Source organism: Zosterops lateralis (genome assembly GCF_965231275.1).
Source record: "Zosterops lateralis genome assembly, chromosome: Z".
Classification (NCBI taxonomy): Eukaryota; Metazoa; Chordata; class Aves; order Passeriformes; family Zosteropidae; genus Zosterops; species Zosterops lateralis.
In genome coordinates, this window is record NC_139800.1 from 76,182,891 (window position 1) to 76,202,991 (window position 20,101).

A 20,101-nucleotide genomic window follows, 5' to 3' on the forward strand; every position below is an offset into this window, starting at 1 on the left:
GAACCCTTTTGTGGTCAAACAATCTATTGGTAGTGGAGAGGGAGAAGTTCAGTCACTGACACAAAAATGAGAATATTTAAGTTTGTAATGGTAAAATTTTTGTGCTAAGTCAAACCGTAGGAACTACTTGAAATCTGCTTCTCACTGACTACAGTTCCACCTGGATGTGAGGGGAATACATAGATACATGAATATTTACAGTATTCCTTGTAAGCTTGGAAGGAGCAGGTTTTTTATTACTTTAAAAAATATTATTACATAATATTAGTAGGCTGGTTCTGCTCTTAAGACATGGCTGAATTGAGAGACACTTCACATTCCCCCTTTTTTTGAGCTGCACAACTGTAAACAAAGTTGAGTTTCATTTGCTGGAGGAGACAAGTCAAACCCAGGGTCCTCACTGGAGTGGCTGCACTCAGTTGACCTTTGTGGAAATGGTTGAAATTCTAATTTCCTGACACTTCTACTGTTTCACAAGGGCTTTGCCAGATGCACAGCCCTTTCTCTTATCAGAGTTTCTCACCATCAGAGAGCACAAAGGAGCCTCCCTCTTCCACAGCACATAATTTCAAGTATCTTTTTATTAATCTATTCACAATTGTTATTGAACTTTCTTCTCCAGTTTGTAAACCCTCTGTACTTTAAATTGCTTTCTAGCACTACTTTGAGTGCGTGTTTATGTAGGTTACATTACTTCAGCTTTCATCTGATTCCAGGATGTGAAAGGTTTCATTAATTTATTGATGTAAGATCATACGAAAAATTCCAGTAGTAATTATTGGTAAAATAATTGCAGTTTCTCTGCTAGGTATTGCTAGTCTAAATCAGTCTTTTTGTCCCTGTGCTCAGTCACAGCATACTTTTATCTCTTCATTTTCTTCTGGAGCTCTAGGTACTCTTGCTTGCCAAAGCCATCCTCTTCATCTTCTGTTTAGTCAGATATTTGTGCCTTTTTCCTGTAGATCTGCCTCTCATCTTTTTAGATTTCTAGGCTATTGCCACACTTTGGAGTGGAATGAGCAGAGAAGTTAAATGTTTTTGCTGCCAGTACCAGTATCACTCTGTTATCTGGGGGCCCAGCCTTGTTTGTGGGCTTTGAGGTATTTTAGGGGTAGCCAAGAGCCACCAGAACCTCTCAAGGTGTGGCTGGGGTGCCAGATTTGGGTATAAATTGAGGTATGAAAGGGGAGATCCAAGCCTCAGCAGGAAGGGATGGCAGGAGTGCAGCACTGAATTGACATGGTGACTGAAACCAGCAAAATTTTAAATATTTGCATCATGAATTGGGAATCTGTGCCCCCACAGGTTAAATTTTGTGTTGCTTTTTAGTGTATTATGAAAAAGTGAAGGAAAAGTATTTGTGAATTATTTTGATCTTCCTTGCCTCTGAACTCTCCCAGGAACACTTTTGTTTCCTATTCCAAGGTTCCCATCTTTTTCCCTTCTCCAGTGGAAAGTACAGATGTCTGATTATGATTTATTCTCCACTATTAATGCCAAGTTTTTTATATTCTGCACTTACAAGTGCTGAAACAAATTGTTAAATAATTTATCCTGATAGATGGATTGGCTGCAAATCTCTAAATTTATGTAATACTGCTAAACATTGTGGAACAATGTCCAAAGTTCTTTGTGGGAGTGTTCAGGCTGGATGGCTGAGTGTGGCAGTGACACAAGGTGGCATTTACAGGATGAGTGGGATTATTCAGCAGTGTTTCTTTTTCTCCCTGCAGCCTTTCATGTCCCCCCGGTACCCTGGAGGTCCAAGGCCACCTCTCAGAATACCCAACCAGGTAAGGCTTGGTCCCTGATGCTCTGCTGGCCCAGGGTGAGGGTTCTGTCCCTGTGTTACTCAGTTCTCTATCAAATGCATCAGTCCCTGCCCATCTCTGTTGGACATACAAACTACATTTCACAATAAATGTGGGGATTATTGGTGAGAAACAGGTCTCATGAAGTGCTCTGTGGCTCCTACAGACACTCTGAGGACTTTCTAAAAGCACTGAATTCCCAATTTTGTCTCATCTCCATCAAAGGATGCGCAATGCCAGCAAGACAAGGATGAGTAATGAGCTGCTGTTCATCAGCAGGGAACTTTTTTGGCCTGTGAGAAGAAGGTTCTGGAAGTAGAGAACATTCGTGTTTTTAAGTTCTCCATAGTGCAGAGAGGGGAGGAGAAAGAGTTGTCAGCAGATGAAAAGTTAAAGACAAGCAGACAGAAAAACATCAGTGGAGCTCTGAGATGAAAACTAGGTCATTTACAATATTGGGAAAGGTAGAAATGATAAATGGAATAGGTAGTTTGGTTCAGCTTTAGCTTCCAGGACTGCCTTTCTATTGTCACACTATACCCTAGCCTAATTTCAGTTTCAACAAATTTGCCCTTACTTCTGACATACCATCACCAGAATGAATGAAATCTAAATTTCATTTAGATGTGTCAGGTGGCAAGGCTTCTCCAGGTTTTGTTTTACCTGATGATGTTTGGGATCAGGTTAAGTTACCTGTACCAGGGCTACTTTCTCACCAGGGCAGTGGGGGACTTAATTAACCTTAATGAAGTGATTATCTGTGCAGTGCCATTAGTACTGCACCTAATATTTGATAACATTTTACTGCTGTCACCCAGTGCATTCCTGAGTTCTGTACTTCCCAATACTCTCTTAGCCAGAGCTGTCTGAGCCCCTGAGCCAAGTGTTTGTATTTCACACCCTCTGAGCCTGAGCTCAGTGAATCCTGGCAGGTGGGATGTAGTGGCTGGAAGCACTGCCAACCTGCAGGTGTGGTTTCAGGAGTGTTTTGGTCTGCACACTATGGTATTTTCAGTCCAGAGTGGAAGATAATCACACAATCCCAGTGAACTGCAGTTCCTGCTACATTCACATTATGCCAAGTTCACAAATTGCTGCTTTGGCAGTACTGACATTACTCAAGGTACAGCATGGATGGGCAGGCTGTGGAAGCAATAAACTGTTGAGGTGCAGCTTTAAGGCCCAAATTTTGATTAGGTGGTAGTTTGGTCCTGGAACTGTGGAAGGAGTCCCTGCCCAAGGCAGAGGGGTTGGAAGGAGATGGGCTTTAAGGTCCCTTCCGACCCAAATCATTCTGAGATTCTGCTTGCTCAGGATACATTTTTACTGAAATGTGATGGTGCTTTGAAATGCTAAATAGCACCTCATGGATCAGCTACAAAGATCCATTCATAAAAGTGTTTTTCTACTTGACCTAGCTACAGGTAAAATCCTGTAAAAATGAGCTTTAAACCCAACTCAGTAATCCCAGAGGGCAGATTAATGTGGAGATTTAAAAGCACATTAGCTCTTGACTCAGAGGAAACATCCAGGAATTAGGAATGAAAAGTGCGTGTTGTGTCTTTAACATGAATTTCAAGGCATTGAGTGGTTTTATGCTGTGTTTTCCCTGTCTCAGGCCCTTGGAGGTGTCCCGGGGAGTCAGCCCCTCCTGCCCAGCGGGATGGACCCCACACGGCAGCAGGGTGAGTGTGAGACCTCTCCACAGTGCTGTCCTCATAAACTGGCACCTGTCTGCAAATCCTTAGGCTTTTCTGTTAATTAGAAAGAGATGGTTCATTTAAAATAGCTGTAGAAGGTGCTTATGTCTTGCGTAGTTAAATCATTTGTGTATTGCATATATAAATATAATGTATTTTATATTTTATTTGCAGGTCATCCAAACATGGGTGGGCCAATGCAGAGGATGACTCCTCCAAGGGGAATGGTGCCATTAGGACCACAGGTATTTTCTACAGATGGATTATCCTTAGTGACAGGCCTATAGTCTATATTCTGTCTTTGTGTATCTTGAAGACACACCCAGGACTTGTTTCATAATCCCCCTTTGAAACAAACCTCCTGTTTAACAAAAAAAATCCATTCTGAGTTGCAGCTGTACAAAATTGAAATTAAAAATCTGTTATTTTCATTAATATTTGGAATGAAAAGAGGAATCCCTTCACTTGCTTTCTTTAGAAAACTGTATGTTGTAATCAAAGACTTACACTGGCAAGGGAGACCAGGAGTGGAGTAGGTGTTTCCTCCTCCTCCTCGCTGATTATGCTGTTTAAGAGGAAAAGATTAATACCCTCTAACTTTGCCAAAAACACCTCTCCAAATTCTGTAAAGTTTCTCTTTCATCCACTGTTGATCTAAATTTTGGCATATGCAGCAGAGATTTTGGTATGAAGGGAGAAGTCCATGTTGCCATTTGTCCCTATGTCCACCTCGAGCATCTCTGTGGCTCTGTCCCAGCGGAGCTCCAAATCAGGGGACAAACAGTCCTGGTGAACCCCTGGAACACAAATCCAGGAGGCTCCTCTGCGTTTTGTCAGCACTGCCAGTGAGCAGCACATGGGTGGTGGTGGTCCTCCCTGGTGCTGCCAGTGTTTTGTTTCACAGTGTGCTTGTTGTACCCACACTGTGCATTTTTGCTTCCCTGTTTCAGATAATCTCTCTGGTGGCTTCTTGTTTGAATAACAACTAAATTCTAAATGATTGAATAGCTTTCCCTTCCAAGTCTGTTTGCAACTTTCTGTATAATTTTGGGTCTTCCTGCCAGAAACCAGTTGTGCAGTTCTTCACAGCATCTGCTGAGTGACCAACAAAACATAATTAAATATATTTGCTATTTTTTTAATGTGGTCCTGAAATGTATTTGCTATTTTTGGAGGTAGAAAGAGCAGCTCTGCTGTGCTGCCATACGAGATTGAGCTGATCCTTTATGCAGCATCAGCGTCATACAGCAGGCAGATCTCATGCCACTTTTTATGAGGAAAATTTTTCCGGTTTTGCTATTTCTTGCATTTTTTGTTATTTAAGATCCAGTGGTTTTGTAAGCTTCTTTTTGTTTGTGCTCAACATCCTAATTTACACCAAAAAGTCCACAAAATTTAAGTTCACGAATGATTCCATAATTGAATCACTGAATACCTGGACCACCAGGCTCTGCAGAGAGGATCATTGCTCTGAAAGGACACATGTATGGGTGGCCCTAATGGCAGTGCTGTTATTTAGGGCAAAGGAGTACATCTGCCTAGGATTAGCAGTAATTACAGTTAGCAATTACTGAAGTTACATTGTCAGGTGAGACAGATTGTTCTACTATTCCACTGAATAAAAATAGATGTAATTTATTTTTTTGTGTAAGTAGTGCAGTCAAACCTTTGGGCATGGTATCAAGGCATAAACTCAGATTTTATGGGCATTGGGAATTTAATTTGTTAGTATTGCTAGGACATTAATTACCATATTGAATACTCTTCATTTTGATTATCACAGACCTGGGATAGTGGAAGGTGTCTCTGCCCAGGGCAGGGGTGACACTCGATGGGCTTTAAGGTCCCATCCTGAGAGTCTGTGATTTATTACAATTGAATAATGGGAAAGGAAATATAATGGTACATTAGAAAAGTTATATCATATGCTTTAATTTTATACAAATATAATGAAATGTAGGTAGAAATAATACCATTTGATATCTCAGAATCTTAGTAGGGGGTTCTGATTCTGAATTGCCTTGGTTTAGAAGTTGAATTCATTATAAAACCTGACCCTTGCTGGCCATTAATTTGAGCTCAATATGCGTAAATAATATAATTTCCCCTGAAACCATGTAACCATTCTTAGCCAATTTCTGTTGTTTGTATTGTTTCTCCTTGGGGTTAATGTTCCCATTTTTTTAGTCAACAGTCAGGGAATCCTGAAAGCATGAATGGCATGGCCTGTCCTGACAGCAGTTGCACAGGAATGTCATTAACCTGCTGTCCTTTCTTTCCCCCTCCTCTTTGGTTTTGTTTTTTTGTTTTGTGGTAGTCTGACCCTTGGTTGTCGTTGCAGAACTATGGAGGTGCCATGAGACCCCCTCTGAACGCTTTAGGTGGCCCGGGGATGCCTGGGATGAACATGTAAGCTCAACATAAATCCTACTGTACCTAGAAAATGCCATTATTGCATTGCAGAAGGAGCAGTTGGGATAGATAAGGCAAAGAGAACGTGCTTTGATGACCAAGAAATGCAATTTTAATGAGTGAACCCACAGTCTTACAGGAGCCTTGGCTGTCCTAACAAGTCTGTCCAAATGCTCAGTTTCTTTCACAGATCAACCTTCAAATACTGGGAATATTTTGTTAATATAATCACTGATATATCCTTGTATGCATTTTTAAAAATGACACTATTTATATTTCTACTTACTAAATATCTTGTGAGAAATGTTTTTTCTCTGCAAAATAAATCAGTGCTTAATTGTAGCAAAATAGCCTTTGTCTAGAACTATTTGTAAGAAAAAGAAAGACGCAATTGATTTGAAAGTCTTCCTCAACTGCAGTTCTTATTTCCTTAACTACATTTATTTCCAGTCCAAACAGATAGAGGAGCTTTACAGATATGAGAGTATTTTTGTCAGTGTTTCTGTGTATTTCTGGGTCTGGGAAATCATCTGGTAAAAATGGATATAATCTCAGTTCAGATTTATATGTCCAATCATAGATTTAGCTCTGGCAGGGTGTTGCACTTTGTATCCTTGAAGACAAACCCCTCTTTTAAGTGTGTAGAAATACCTCAGTTGTAAGATTAAGAAAGCAATAAAGACTTCTTTATATGCTTTTCTCATTATATCATAGATACCCATTTTTACTCCAGTTTTTGTAGAAAACATAAATAAGAAATGATAATTTTCATTTCAAGTAAAATGTTACCACCCTGAAGAAGTCAAAGAGGTACAGAAATAGATAATGTAATTTTAAAAATCCAACATACCTCTCATTGGTTTGGATTTCCAGACACACATGGAATTCTTGAAGCAAATAAATTGAAATCTGAAGTTGTGTGTTGTTCTATCATAGACATCACATGTGGGGATTTAAGACAATTCTAGGAGTCTTCCTGATGGTAGGCATTTATATTTTTCAATTAAATTGATGTGGAAAAAACACTGAGACATTTGAAATTCAGTGTGAGTCAAGTATAAGCACTGCAGAGGTTTTCCTCAGCAGAAGACTAAATTATAAAAAAAAGAAAATTAATTTTCCAGAAGTAAAATTGAGGGATAGATATTTTGAAAGTATTTATTCACATCAATGAGAGTTTGCACAGGAAAAATAAGAAAATAGTTTCCTGGATGACAAAAAGTTTTCCTGTGCTACCAGAAAGAGAGAAGATGGATGAAAATACTAATATTGCTGCTTTTTATAAACACGTTTTATCAAAGGGTTGGTCTGAGTTGGGATTCTTTGAATTGTATATTCAGGACATGAGGATATTTTGCTACTGTAAATTTACTGCTGTCTCTGAAATAGCAGTGAGGGCTCAGGATCAGAGCTGGCCTAGGAGCAATGGGAGAAGATGGATCCAAATGTGCTCCCTGTGTTCCCCTCACCCTTTATCCCAGTGCAGGAAGCAGCACTGTGGGTCAGCTGAGGAAATCACATTTCAGCTGTACATAAGGATGTCCCTTCATACCTGAGTGTTTTCTTTACATGACAAATTTCCAGTGTTCTGTTCTTCTTTTTCTTGGATTTTTGGCAGTGTCAAGTACAAAAATGAGTGCTCCACAGAAACAGCTGCCATTTAAAATCCAGCTTTTCCTCCTTGGAAGGTGCGAAGGGAAGCTGCTTTGGTTAGGAGCAGACTATCTGCCAAATAAAATGTTAAAATTTTTCTGGGTGAGAAAGTGTTCTTTGTGGTCAGAAATGGCAGCCTAGGGGCTCATAAGGCAGCATTTCAGTGCATGCAATCCACAAATACAGCACTGCTGGGTAATTCCTTGCTTTGTCATCAATAACACCATCAGATTTCTGTTGGACACGGATGCCCAACCCATGTTCTTCAAAAGAATAACTTCATTTTAGCTGTAAGTTTTTCAGTTGGAACTTGACATAGCCATTTTTAGGAAGATTTCATGTTCTCTGCCAGGTTTTTTGGAACAAAAAGGCAGATTTCAGGAAGCAGTGTTACATTTCACTGGTGATTTTTAACACCCCGTGTGACCTGCAGTGCTGTCTCAAGCACTAAGAATATCTCAGTCATGCCTTAGATTTATATAAAAAAAAGAAAAAGTTGTGATTTTGTCTTTTAACTTCAATTCACAAACTTGAGTCTAGATGTTTCATTTTCTGATGGAATATATTTCCCTCTTGGAAAACTAAAATTTCATACTTTTATTTTTTTCAAGCCAGAATTGACACTTACAGGACAAACTCTGAAAAGTTGCAGCTAAAAAAAAAAATGGTCAAAGCAACAGATACTTCATGAAGTATCTGTTTGGAATAGGTACTTGGATGGCTATTTTTGATGACCTTGTTGGTGCTTCCAAAATAAACATTTAGTAAAAGACAAAAGACCTGCTTGCATGGAATTGGAAAATAAATGAACTTTGGGGATTTTTATGTGTGTTTTATAAGCATTTGGCTCCACAAAATCTATGTGGCTTTCCAGCAGAATCTGCTGCAGTGATTTCTAAGTTTATACTGAAAGCTGTCCAATAAATCTGAAAATTTCAACAGCTTTTTAGATGAAAGGTGAGTTCTCATGTCTCAGTGTAAATTTCTGAGTTTCCATATTCCTGTGGCTTAACCCAGTTGTGTCTCTGAGCCAGTATATGTCACAGAAATGAGCTGCAAGGGTTTGGGGTGAAAACAGACTTTTAAGTGTTGTTACAAATACTCCTGATTTTTTTAAAAAAGATTATCCAATAAACCAGTGAAAAATAAGAAAAATAACAAGGCGGGGTGGGGGGGAAACCCCAAACCAGTTAATATTTTACCATATGATCATCAGCAGAGGAGAAATTGCAAATATTTGACCTGAGGAATATTTCCTTGCTCAGTCTTTCATTGAATGAAGCAGAAAAAACCATACCAATGTTCTTAATTTCCGGCATTCCAACAATAAAGGCAGTGGAAATAAATAAATTTTCTGTTGATTTTTTTGAGAGAGATTTCCTTTGTAGTTTCATCAACAATGTAATAAAAAAGTAAGATTCAATATTAAATCCCTCAGGCAATGTATGCACTTAATAGTTTTTATTTCTGCAAGACGTAGAAAACTTTCAGAACTCATTAATAAAGGGCGATTCTTTCTCTGTTTAGGTCTCTCTCCCATGCCTGGTGAGCTGCAGTGGTTAATGTTGCTTTTCTACAGCTAATGAGGCCAAAATTCCATTGGAAATGTGAAAGTTTTGTCATCTGCTCTGCCTCTCTATTGTCAGAGCCTTCAAAAACTGATTCGGTCTTGTTTATAAACAAGCTGGAGTTCTTGATGCTCCCAGAAATAATTATAGGTTTGAGACATTGTAAACATGGAGGTTTTACCTCTGGTGTGTCTGAGTTCCCTCTGGATTGTTAACAGATGAAGCCTCAACCCCAAACTATTTTTCTGGGTTTAGCTGAGAGTGAGAAACCTAAAATAACAGCAAAAGCTGTGAGAAAAACCCTCTGAGGATTTTCTGGGCTTAATACATGAAATTTATTATCATGGTTGTTGTTATCATCGTGGTCATCATCCTCGTCACCTTATAGGGATCATTGCAATATATTTTGTATGGCTTATTCTTCTACAAATTAGGTGTTCCCATAACATTTATTAGCTAATTGCACCAGTTTTACTAATGAAACCTGACTCTACTGCAGTGTTCTAGATCCACAGTAAATGAATGCATCCTTCAGTACTTAAGGCATGTGCTTAATTATGTGAGCAAGATTACTGGTTTTATGACTGAACATTTATTTATTTTATTACTTAAATTTATTTTCTGAGTAATAAATAAATTAATCAACTCATCAAGTGACTGAATAGTAGTGCAACAACAAAAATTCTGCTCTTGCATTTTAACTTGATGTCATTATGGTTTGTAAACACAGTTTAGATTGAAAAAAGCCATTTCCATCTGCTGGAACAGGTTATTCAGATTTTTTTTGCTCAGAGGTGTTCAGAGGATGGGGATGGTTCTGCGTCTCATCATTCCTCTTCTGTTTCAGGGGTCCTGGGGGTGGTAGACCTTGGCCAAACCCAACCAATGCCAATTCTGTAAGTAAATATTACAAATACATTTGACATCTTTTTGTATTTAGGGGAGTATCTTCATGCCAGGCCTGTCACTGCCATAACATAAAGGTTGTCCTGGGATCCTACATGAAAACCAGTGTCTGGTATTTCTCCAGAAGGCAGAAACTCTTCATTTTCATTCAGGAACATATATAATTAGTTTAAAAGTGTCCAATTTTGGCACTTGTAGATGGATATGGGGGGTCTGTCTTGCCCTACTAAGCAGTACTTCTTGGTTTTCTCACTTTTGGCTTTTTAATTTTATTAGTGAAATTCCTCTTCAATTTTCTGTTGCATATAGTCGATTAAAATGGATATCTTTAAACTGATAGTTAAAGTTTTTGCAATCCCTGAAATCAATTGGCAGGTTCAATAATAGATTTATTTTTAACAATCATTTGGTTGACAAGTTGTCTGTAGAGAAATTTGAGGTTCTCAGTACAGTTGCTGCTCCCATAACAGCACTGGCCTGTGTTCCTTTGGAGAGAATAACAGCAAAGGCAGTTACAGAAAAGGAAAACAGATTATTCACAAGATTTCTCCAGGACACTGTCCTTAAAAAAAAAAAAAAAAATAAAGAAAAAGTGGAAATATATATCAGAATCGTCTAAGGTGAAAGATGTGGTAGGTTCTTTTCCTCTTTTGGTGAAGATTGTAATCAAAAGTTGGTATCTCTAGGAAAATACAAAATTGGTTCATACTTGGCTGACTCTGAAATCCTGCTGTCTGAAATGCAAATATGTGCTGCTTGAGTTCATAACCCTTATAAACTACATTGCCTTAATAATCTTATACCTTAACATTTTAATACTTCATTATTTTTATAGTCAATATTTTAAAATTGCTGAAAAGAGGTATTTATTTTGACAGCAGAGGCGTTTTCCCCCCATGATTTTAACTGTGTCTTTAGTTATTCTAATTGAATGAGCATTCACCTGCAGCTGCCTGGAGCCCATCCCAGCACAGAGGAAATCACTGTTTTTTCTGTTGATGTTACAGATACCTTATTCCTCAGCCTCTCCTGGGAACTACGTGGTGAGTGCCTTTGTGTGTGTTTATTTGACATCACATCTCATTTAGGCAGAGAAACAGCAGCTCAGATGTTCAGGGAAGCCCCTATGTGCTGTCTGGGAGCTGAACATCTGGCCTGCACTGAGGTTTCCCAACCACCTCTGGTGCAGATGTGGGTGTTCATCACCAGCATCATTGTCAGCCTGCTCCAAATTGCCCTTAGTGCTGCTTCACTTCAGAAAACATTTCTCTACCTAATACAATGTATTGTCTACCATAATGGAGGACAAAAAGCCCCTTGGCATTCTCAGAAAAACAATGTTGTGCGAGAATTTCTGAATTTTTGCAGGAAAAAAGTGTTTATGTGTAGTGCTGGATTTTATCTCTGTCAGTAGAGATTAACTTTGACTATTTTATTGTTGTTGCTGTTGCACTGAGGTTATTTGTGTATCTAAGGAGCTCTTCTAAGTCCGATTGTTCAGTCTGTTTTTATGATATGCAGAGGGCTGGTGTCACAGGGTGATGAGGAAGGATTATATAATTAAAAGAAATTTATTTTGTCTTTTATTTAGACAACTAGCTGTGGAAAACGTTGTGATTCTTGCAAGTGTCTATAACTTTAGGCCTTATTTTGTCACAACTTAGTGAAAACAGCCAAGATTTACTGTCTCCAAATCAGTTCTTTCAATGCAGAATTTCACAGAACTCTCTCTGTTTGGAGGAGATTTTGTGGGTTTGCCTTATTCTATTGTTGAAGAATTTAAAGACATTTTGGATTTTCGGAATATTTGACTTCATAGACAGCAAGTGTTTGAGGATGAGGGATGGGCTGGAGAGCTCCTAAAGAAGTTTTTGGTGAAAAGATTTGTTATTTGGAATTATTTGCTTTGAGAACTTAATCAGATTAAGTTTTTTATATAGATGTGTTATATAGAACATAATAATATATACCAATATATAAACATATCTACTAATATATATGTATATATAATGTGTATAAATATACAAATATATACTCTTCCTACATAAGTAAAATTGTATTGTCAGAGTGAAAATGGTTGATACCAAGAAACTCTCTAAGAGAAGAAAAAACACAAACAATTAGAGTAAAATTTAAAACAATATGCAAAAGTTAAAGAAGACAGGTAACTTTTCTCATAAATGATCCGTTAGTTGTTTCTACACCTCTTTATGTGATGTTGAAAAATATGCAGAGAGAGCCCTTTAAAAAATCAAGTATACAGGTATATAGAGAGCCTGTGATCCCTAGGGAGTGATATGGGTATGGATAAAATGTGGATGTAAATTTATAGATAAAAGTTGATAGGTAAAAAGTATATGGATAGATATCCTGTAAGCAGACAGAAGCATCAGACCCTTGTAATCACTGCCATTGAGAAGATGTCCCTGACTGAAACAGAATATCTGCTGCTTTAAATGATAAAAAGAGAGATAAAGTACAGTAGTAGTCATATGGCAATGAAAATAATAATAATAATTATTACTAGGAGTCTATGTATGTTTTATTAGTGAAAGTAAATATTTATTGACTTTAATTGATGTAGGCATTTTTACCAAAGTGGAAGTTGGTAGTTTTTCATGTTACCTGAAGAGGTTCAACAAACATAGGAAGCAAGATGTTATGTTTCTGTTCTTAGTAAATGATTAGGGTGATTAGAATAAAATTCCTGCAGAAATTCTGAAGAATTCTAAAACTCTTGTTTAACAGCCAGAGCATTTTGTGTTTTTTAGTCTTGATCAGATTTGTGACATGGAAATACCCAAAACTTAAAAAATATATGTTCCTTGATGTGGGGGGTTGTTTTGTGTGTTGGTTTTAGGTTTTTTCTAACCTTTTAATTCATGCTAACTGACAATTTTTACTCTCCCCAGGGTCCTCCAGGAGGTGGAGGGCCACCAGGAACACCCATCATGCCTAGTCCTGCAGGTACTGAAATATACTTGAAAATAAAAAAACTATCAGAGATTTTAGGAGGTACACAGATTATTTTTTTAATAAAGAATCAGACAACTACATTATTTGGTCTATATTTTTTATATCAGGTTTATTTTCCCTGCTTGCTGACCTCTCCAGCTTCTACCAGGAGGGCAGGGAAATTTCCTAACTGGCCCTAAAAACTTACTGTACCAGTATAGTAACCTCATTGAATACAATTTCAGGCATTTAAATAAATAAAAATAAAAACCAAAACAAATAAAGCCTCTCAAAAATGAACAAACAAGAAAAGGCAAGCAAAGGTAAAGGTATTTTGAACTTCTGTTTTCCAAAGCATGAAAACACTTAGAAATTAGGCACCTGTGAGTTTTGCCAAGGTATTTATTCACCTCTGAGACCAACAGCTCAAAGATTTCACAGCCCAACCATCCCCTGTGTGTTCTGACATGAGCCAGCAGAACTTGGGGATAGCCAGAGATGTGTGTTACAAAAGGATCTGGTGGATAAAGAAATTTTTGCCTGCCTCATTGAATATTAAAAATAACTTTATAAACTGATTTTACTTTAGGCTAAAAGTTTTCTGTTCCCCCTTTTCCTCAGACACCATCTTTGAATGTCCTAGTGATACACAGTGCTCTGTATATAATGGAATTATTTGCTTGGATTAATGCTTAGAAAATCATCTTGAAAATATTAATTAGTAGACAAAGCCCTTGATTTATGTTCCTGTTGTACATAGAAGACCATTGGCTGTGGAATGGGCTTGTGGAGGGTCTGGGTACAGAATGCTGAGCTCTTTTTAATTCTCTGTGCAGGTACTGATTTTCCAGAGTTGCCAATATTTTCTTTAAATCGCATTATCCCCTAGGGATGTGTACAGACTTTTGTCAGGTCATTCTCCTTTAAGTTTTTGTCATTTTGGGATTTTTTTGCAAGCATTGCACCAGGCTGTACCATGAAGATACATCAGCTAAAGCCTCCCTCAGCAGTGCAGGATCTTTGCATAGTGTTCCACTGAAGACTTAGATCCCAAATAATATGTATTTGACAGGGATGAGAGTAAAAAACTAACTCTCCATCTGTGTAAGGAGAAGCTTTTTATCATTTATTACAGCTGGAAAATAAATTACAGGAAGCATTGAAGAATAAACAAACTCCTGTTCTATGGATAATATTGAGGATGAGTGAAGAAATTTAGAACTCCAGGAAACAGGGTTTTAGGAATTTAATAGTTACAGATTCTTGGTGATTTATAAACCTTTTAACAGTCATGCATAAAACTAGAGCCCAGAAATAGTCACTTGGGGGCCATGGCAATTATTTCTTTTCATAGCCCTGTTGTGTGGCAGCAATGGATGGAAAGGGAATAAAATCTGCCATTATATTGCCACTGTGTATGGGATTGAGGCACAGTAATAATATGAACAAAACGACAGGAAATGTATGAGGTGAGTAATGTTATTGAAAAATGTATTTTAGCACTTAAAATAATCTCTTATTACAGATTCAACCAACTCTGGAGACAACATGTACACTTTAATGAACGCTGTGCCACCTGGGCCCAACAGACCTAATGTAAATATGAATCTATTTACATTTTTCTTTGAGTAGTGCAGCCTTTTGTTTATCCAAATAGTGCCTTTCCAGCAGCTATCATTATTGCTAAGCTTTCCATTTTTATAGGTGGCTCTTCAGTTATGGGCCTCTTGGAAAAAAAAACACCAGTAGAACTTGAAAAAAAAATGTAAATATGCTAAATCATTATGCAGTAAATTGCAGATTGGCTATAATGTAATGTCTTTTAAATGTGTGAAGAGCTAAATTTTAGGTTAATTATGTAATTGGACAGAAACTGCTCAAGTTGTGAAGGTGATGAGGAGCTTTCCGACTTAGGATAGGTCAGGTGGGGTTTGAAAGCTGTTAATTAATCAGTGATGGATTTAAGAGAGTTATCAAAGTTGCCTATAACTTCAGTGGGGACAGGGCTGAGTTGCCATCAGCAATCTGAAAAGTCATACAAAAAGCATTGAAATAAATAATAAATTATTACTGTGTTGGATTCTAGCCTACAGAGATGATAGTCTCAACAAATCATGAAATTGACCAAAAAAAATGCTTCTTTCAGTCTTCACAAGAGCCCTTCTCTTAAAGGTCTGAATGGGACTTGAGAGTGTCTTCTCATTCAGAGCTGAAGATTTGTCCTTACTTTTTTCCCCTTCTCCTGAGGAATATTTTCTCTTTATTAGATTGAGTGAAAAATAACTGTACATTTTTTAATGCCTGCTCCTTTTGTAGTTTCCACTGGGGCCAGGCTCAGATGGACCCATGAGCGGACTGGGTGGAATGGACTCACATCATATGAATGGATCATTAGGTAACAGTAAATATTGCCAATGTGGTGAATTTTCAGCAGCAGTGCTATTTTCTGTGACTAATTCTTGGAGTTCTGTGGACGACAATTTGTCAAAATGTATGGAAAAAGTTGTATATACATCAGAAAGATGAAGGGGAATGACTTGAAGAGGCTGTGGTAATGAAAAAAAAAGTCATTGAAGCTCAGTGAGCAGACTTATTGTGAACAATGACAATCCAGCATAGGCATCTATCTCCTAAAGAGAATTGCTTTTTTTTTTAGGAAAGCATGAAAATTTTAGATTACTGACATTTTAGATTAATTTTTATAGGGACGCTTTTACAGCCTTTCTTTATCTATTACAATCCTAAAATGGATAGTTGGTTTAACTATTAATGATGCACATTGCATTCAAATCAATGAAAATGTGAGAGGCAGCCACACCTTTTTCTGTTGCTTTCTACAGCCTGAGAATTTTTTCTCCTTAGCTAAAACAAAAAAATTAAATTGCAACCATTATGGGAGGATTTTACATATACCTAGCACGTAATTTATCCTTTTGGGCCATGACAAAACAACTCCTGATAACATGGATTTGATGTTTTTAGAGAAATCATATTCCTTCTCAGCCCTAATTTGCCTAGCTGTATGAAGCAGCTGTTTCAGTTTTCTCCCATTTCTGATTGTTTTGCTGTGATACTCTTCTAGTTTTGTACTCAGTACTCTTCCAAAACTTTTCTTTCCTGAAAATATGTGTCTTTAGCTGCTAAAAAAAAAGCTTTTTTTCATTCATCCATCCCTAAAATTGCATTTTGTTTACCCTCTGCTTTACCTGAGGTGAGAGCTACAGCATGTGGGAAAAACCCATCATTTAGTTTTCAATAGCCTTGCACTCATAATATTTAATTTTATTTGGTTTCCATTACTCTGCTCATCAGGATTATCTGTTTTCTTCTAAGAGATACTCAGTAAATGTAGTGCAGCAAAAGTTGATGGAGTCTCAGATTGATTGAGTGGATTATCCTGTACCTACTGTAAACTTTTACTAAGTCGGTTATTTTTAAAATGTTGATGTTGCACTATGTATTTTTGATGAAAAAATTATTGGATTAGCTTCAGCTCAAAACCAACTGACAATTATCTATTTTAATTTCAGGCTCAGGAGACATGGACAGTATTTCCAAAGTGAGTATCTAATCAAATATTTGGAATTTTTAGTGTTGCACTCTAAACTCATTTCCTTTGTCAATGTTATGAATCCTTTTGTTATGCACCTTTATTACATATTATCTATACTATATATAATTACCTCCAGTACATAATCTAATTGATCATGTTGTAGTCTTTGATACTCTTGAAATAAATGAAAGCAGTTCTGATAATCAATTCTGGTCAAATGTAAATTTGGGACAACCTCCTCAGGGTGTTGCAGGATTGGGTTTGTCAACTATCTAAGGTAATGTTAATATCTTAATCCTCCGGATAAATTACCAAAAAATAGATTAAGAAGTAGTTTCAGACTAAGCACTGTTTTGATACCATAACCATTAAATAGCTGGAAAAGGATGTGAGTTTAATCTGCAGGGATTTTGCATCTACAAAAATAATACTTGAATGCATCACTTCTGTAAAAATAAAGTGCGATGGGTGTGATCTCCATTAATTAGGAATTAGTGAGTTGATGTGGTATTGCTAAAGGGGCAAAAATAAAGAGGACCCTGTTTTCTTAAGTTTTGTAACATTTACAGACTCTGCATGACATAAAGTGATGGATGGAAAAGACCACATTACCTCAGTTGTGCTGTGATGGGTGTGCAGTGAGGGATTCAATAAAACCCTCCTGTGAGATGACCAGTATACAGCACATTTTTAATCAAAGTCTATGTTTTTTCTTCAAACTGCAGCATTTTTTAAGGGAAAAAAGAAAACCATTTCCATTCCCATGGACTAATTTTTAAAGCCGGTACTCCACTTACAGCTGTTCAGTTTGTGCTGGTGCAGGTATCAGCAGCTCTGAAAACTTGGGTCCTAAACAATTTATCTGGAAGTCTTGTAATATGTTAACCTGCATGAATAACTCATGGAAATCACATTTGATCTAAGTGTTTTTTTAAGTAAGTAGAGGGAAAATGCTGTTAATTTTGCCTGAAAGACTGTTGTCCATAGAAAATGGATCAAGTCCTGGCAGAATCAGTACAGCTCATATAATTCGTAGCTTTCTAGAGAAGATTTTGACTAAATTGGCTGAATGGCAGAACATAAAGTTTTTTATGAAGTAGGTTCAGATGGGGGCAGAAAATGAACTGAAGTTATGCATGTTAAATAAACATTAATAACGTGCATTTATTGCAATGCCCATGGAATTTGTGCAGGCATCAGGGGCACTCATGCTTTGGAAAATCCCAATTGGAGCTATGGTGCTAGACCCCAAGGGATCACAAAAGCAGCCTGGGGGAGCCACTAAAATGGGATTCTTTCAGGAATATGGCCCTTTGGGGCTGGTGTGCTGCAGCAGTGCCAGAATGTCAAAGATTAGTTCCACACAGAGCAACATAAAACAGGGGAAATCCCCCAGGAATGAGCAAAAGTGCAGGAGCATCGTAAAATATAAATGTGACAAGATCTTTATATTCCTGGATGTTAAGGCCAGAGGGAGTGATTGTGCAGCCTGACCTCCTGTGTTTCACAGGCAATGGGCTCCCCTGAATTAATGCCTGCTGAAGGTACAGCAGTGGCAGAGCCAAGGCAACAGATTCAACAACTGCGCTGTGGGTCCCCAAATATCTGGTGCACTGGCTTCACTGGAAGCGCAAACTCGATTAACTGATGTCAATAACTTTGTTAAGCTCTTAGTTGTCTTTGATGGACGTGTTGTCCAGTGGCCCTGAGGATCACAGTTTTGGAAGTAGTGAAACAGACTGAGGAAAGCAGAAGGGCTAAGGCAGGACTTTTGGCCCAACTCTCTGAGCTGCATTTCAGATGCTAGTAAAGAATTTCTGCTTTCATGTCATGTATGTAATTAGTTTGGTATTTATATTTATAATGCATTCCATTTTTCTGGGTTAAAAAAAAAAAAAGCCAAGGAAGGAACTGTGATAGATGTATGAGGTTTCACTCCTCCCTTTCCCTGACTACTCCTTTTCCACCATGAGTCTTCTGAATAGATGTAACAATGGTGGAAAGGGATTGCCCACGGTCCAGGCATAGCAGGGTACTGCAAAGTAGCTTTGTAAGAGCACCTGACTAACGGTAGTGTGTACAATAACCACGATGCACAATAATTTCTATGGCAATTGCCTTGTTTCACTCATTCTCCTTCCAAAGTGTCAGAGGTTGCTGTGCATTTCTGTAAGAAAAAGGGTAACAATTAATTTTGGAAGGCTTTGGGTTGTTACTATTTCAGTAAATCGTGACCATGAGGAGCAGGCCTCAGGCACAGGCCTATGCAAAGATCTTTTCAGACCTGATCCATCCTGCCTTTAAGTACATCTTTTATTTATCTTTAAGTACATACCTATAATTCACATATGTCAGGGTTCACAGACATGACTGCATTCAACCACAGGATTTAATGTGGTGATAGAGCTTCCCCATATCCCTGCTGCAGCCTTTTCTAGCTTTTCTTGACTTCAGCAGAAGCAGATGCTGGGTATAGCCTGAAAATGAGGCACAGGTAAATAATCCTTGCTTCAGAGAAGAGAACATTACTTAACAGACTAAAATTAGTGACTGAATCATGCAGAACCCTGCTGGGGTTGATTTTTCATACTTGAGAGGCCCACTGCACTGCACAATGCACCTGAGTGCACCAGGTTTTGTGTGGAGCAGGCCCTGGGCACAGCTGGTGAGGCTGGGAAATGAACCAAAACCTTCAATACTGAATCTGTATTTTGCAATCTTATTTAACAGAACTCTCCCAGTAACATGAGCATGAGCAACCAGCCTGGCACTCCCAGGGATGACAGTGAGATGGGTGGAAACTTCCTAAACCCTTTCCAGAGTGAGAGTGTAAGTATTTCATTACCTGGGTTGTTGGATTGCAAAAGGTGAACCTGTGTCTGGCCTTTTGTTTGGAAAAAGAAAATTTACAAATTTTGTAGTGTGCTTGTAGTGCAGCACTGTGTCTTGCATGTTTTTAAATAGTTTCTGAAAGTACAGGATTGATTTTAATAAAAATTGCTGTGCAAAAGAGAGCTGAAACTGGAATAAGTGGGAGGCGTAGATTTACTGTAGAAACTCTCTGGGCCACGAGGACAATGAAAGAGCAGGGTTTGCCCTAAAGTATGTGATGAGAGCACCAGTCGATTGCATGTTGCAAAGGGGCAGTGTGCTGTTACACCCATAAAAGGCAGAGGTTCCCACTAGGTTCATTGAGGGGCAAATACAGAATAAGACTATGGTATTGTCATACTCGTGTGCCTGAAGCTGGGTTTCTAAATCCATGTCTAGGTCCCTAAATAGGAGTGTAACGTCATTACCTGTGCCATCAGTGACCTGCAGCTCAGTAAACAGCTTCTGTTAGATCACAGCATAGTTGAGTTCCATGGAAAATTTCCGGGGAATCAGATTTTGAGGGGTTTTATGAGGTTTTCTTTTTTAGCTAGCGAAAAGGAGGAGTTTCTGCCAGTTAGCTGTTGGTGGGCACACATTCAGGTTGTGTGGAGTGTTGAAGAAAACTGTCATACACAACCTAAAAAGAGCAGTGTTTAATATCTGCCAAAA

General features: G+C 38.1%; 1 protein-coding gene across 4 annotated transcripts in view; it reads left to right on the top strand.

Annotated features, from left to right (window-relative positions):
- SSBP2 (single stranded DNA binding protein 2) overlaps positions 1–20,101 on the top strand; it is a 127,431-nt gene that overhangs the window by 101,288 nt on the left and 6,042 nt on the right. For 2 of the 4 annotated variants that reach the window (XM_083884027.1, XM_083884029.1), the window contains 11 exons: positions 1,734–1,793; positions 3,430–3,496; positions 3,686–3,756; positions 5,829–5,920; positions 9,992–10,040; positions 11,058–11,093; positions 12,963–13,017; positions 14,531–14,601; positions 15,322–15,400; positions 16,536–16,564; positions 19,289–19,387. In XM_083884027.1, the coding sequence (XP_083740153.1) occupies positions 1,734–1,793; positions 3,430–3,496; positions 3,686–3,756; positions 5,829–5,920; positions 9,992–10,040; positions 11,058–11,093; positions 12,963–13,017; positions 14,531–14,601; positions 15,322–15,400; positions 16,536–16,564; positions 19,289–19,387 (708 nt within the window). The remainder of the gene's footprint in view (positions 1–1,733; positions 1,794–3,429; positions 3,497–3,685; positions 3,757–5,828; positions 5,921–9,991; positions 10,041–11,057; positions 11,094–12,962; positions 13,018–14,530; positions 14,602–15,321; positions 15,401–16,535; positions 16,565–19,288; positions 19,388–20,101) is intronic. The other 2 variants (XM_083884028.1, XM_083884030.1) reach the window with 1 other exon arrangement.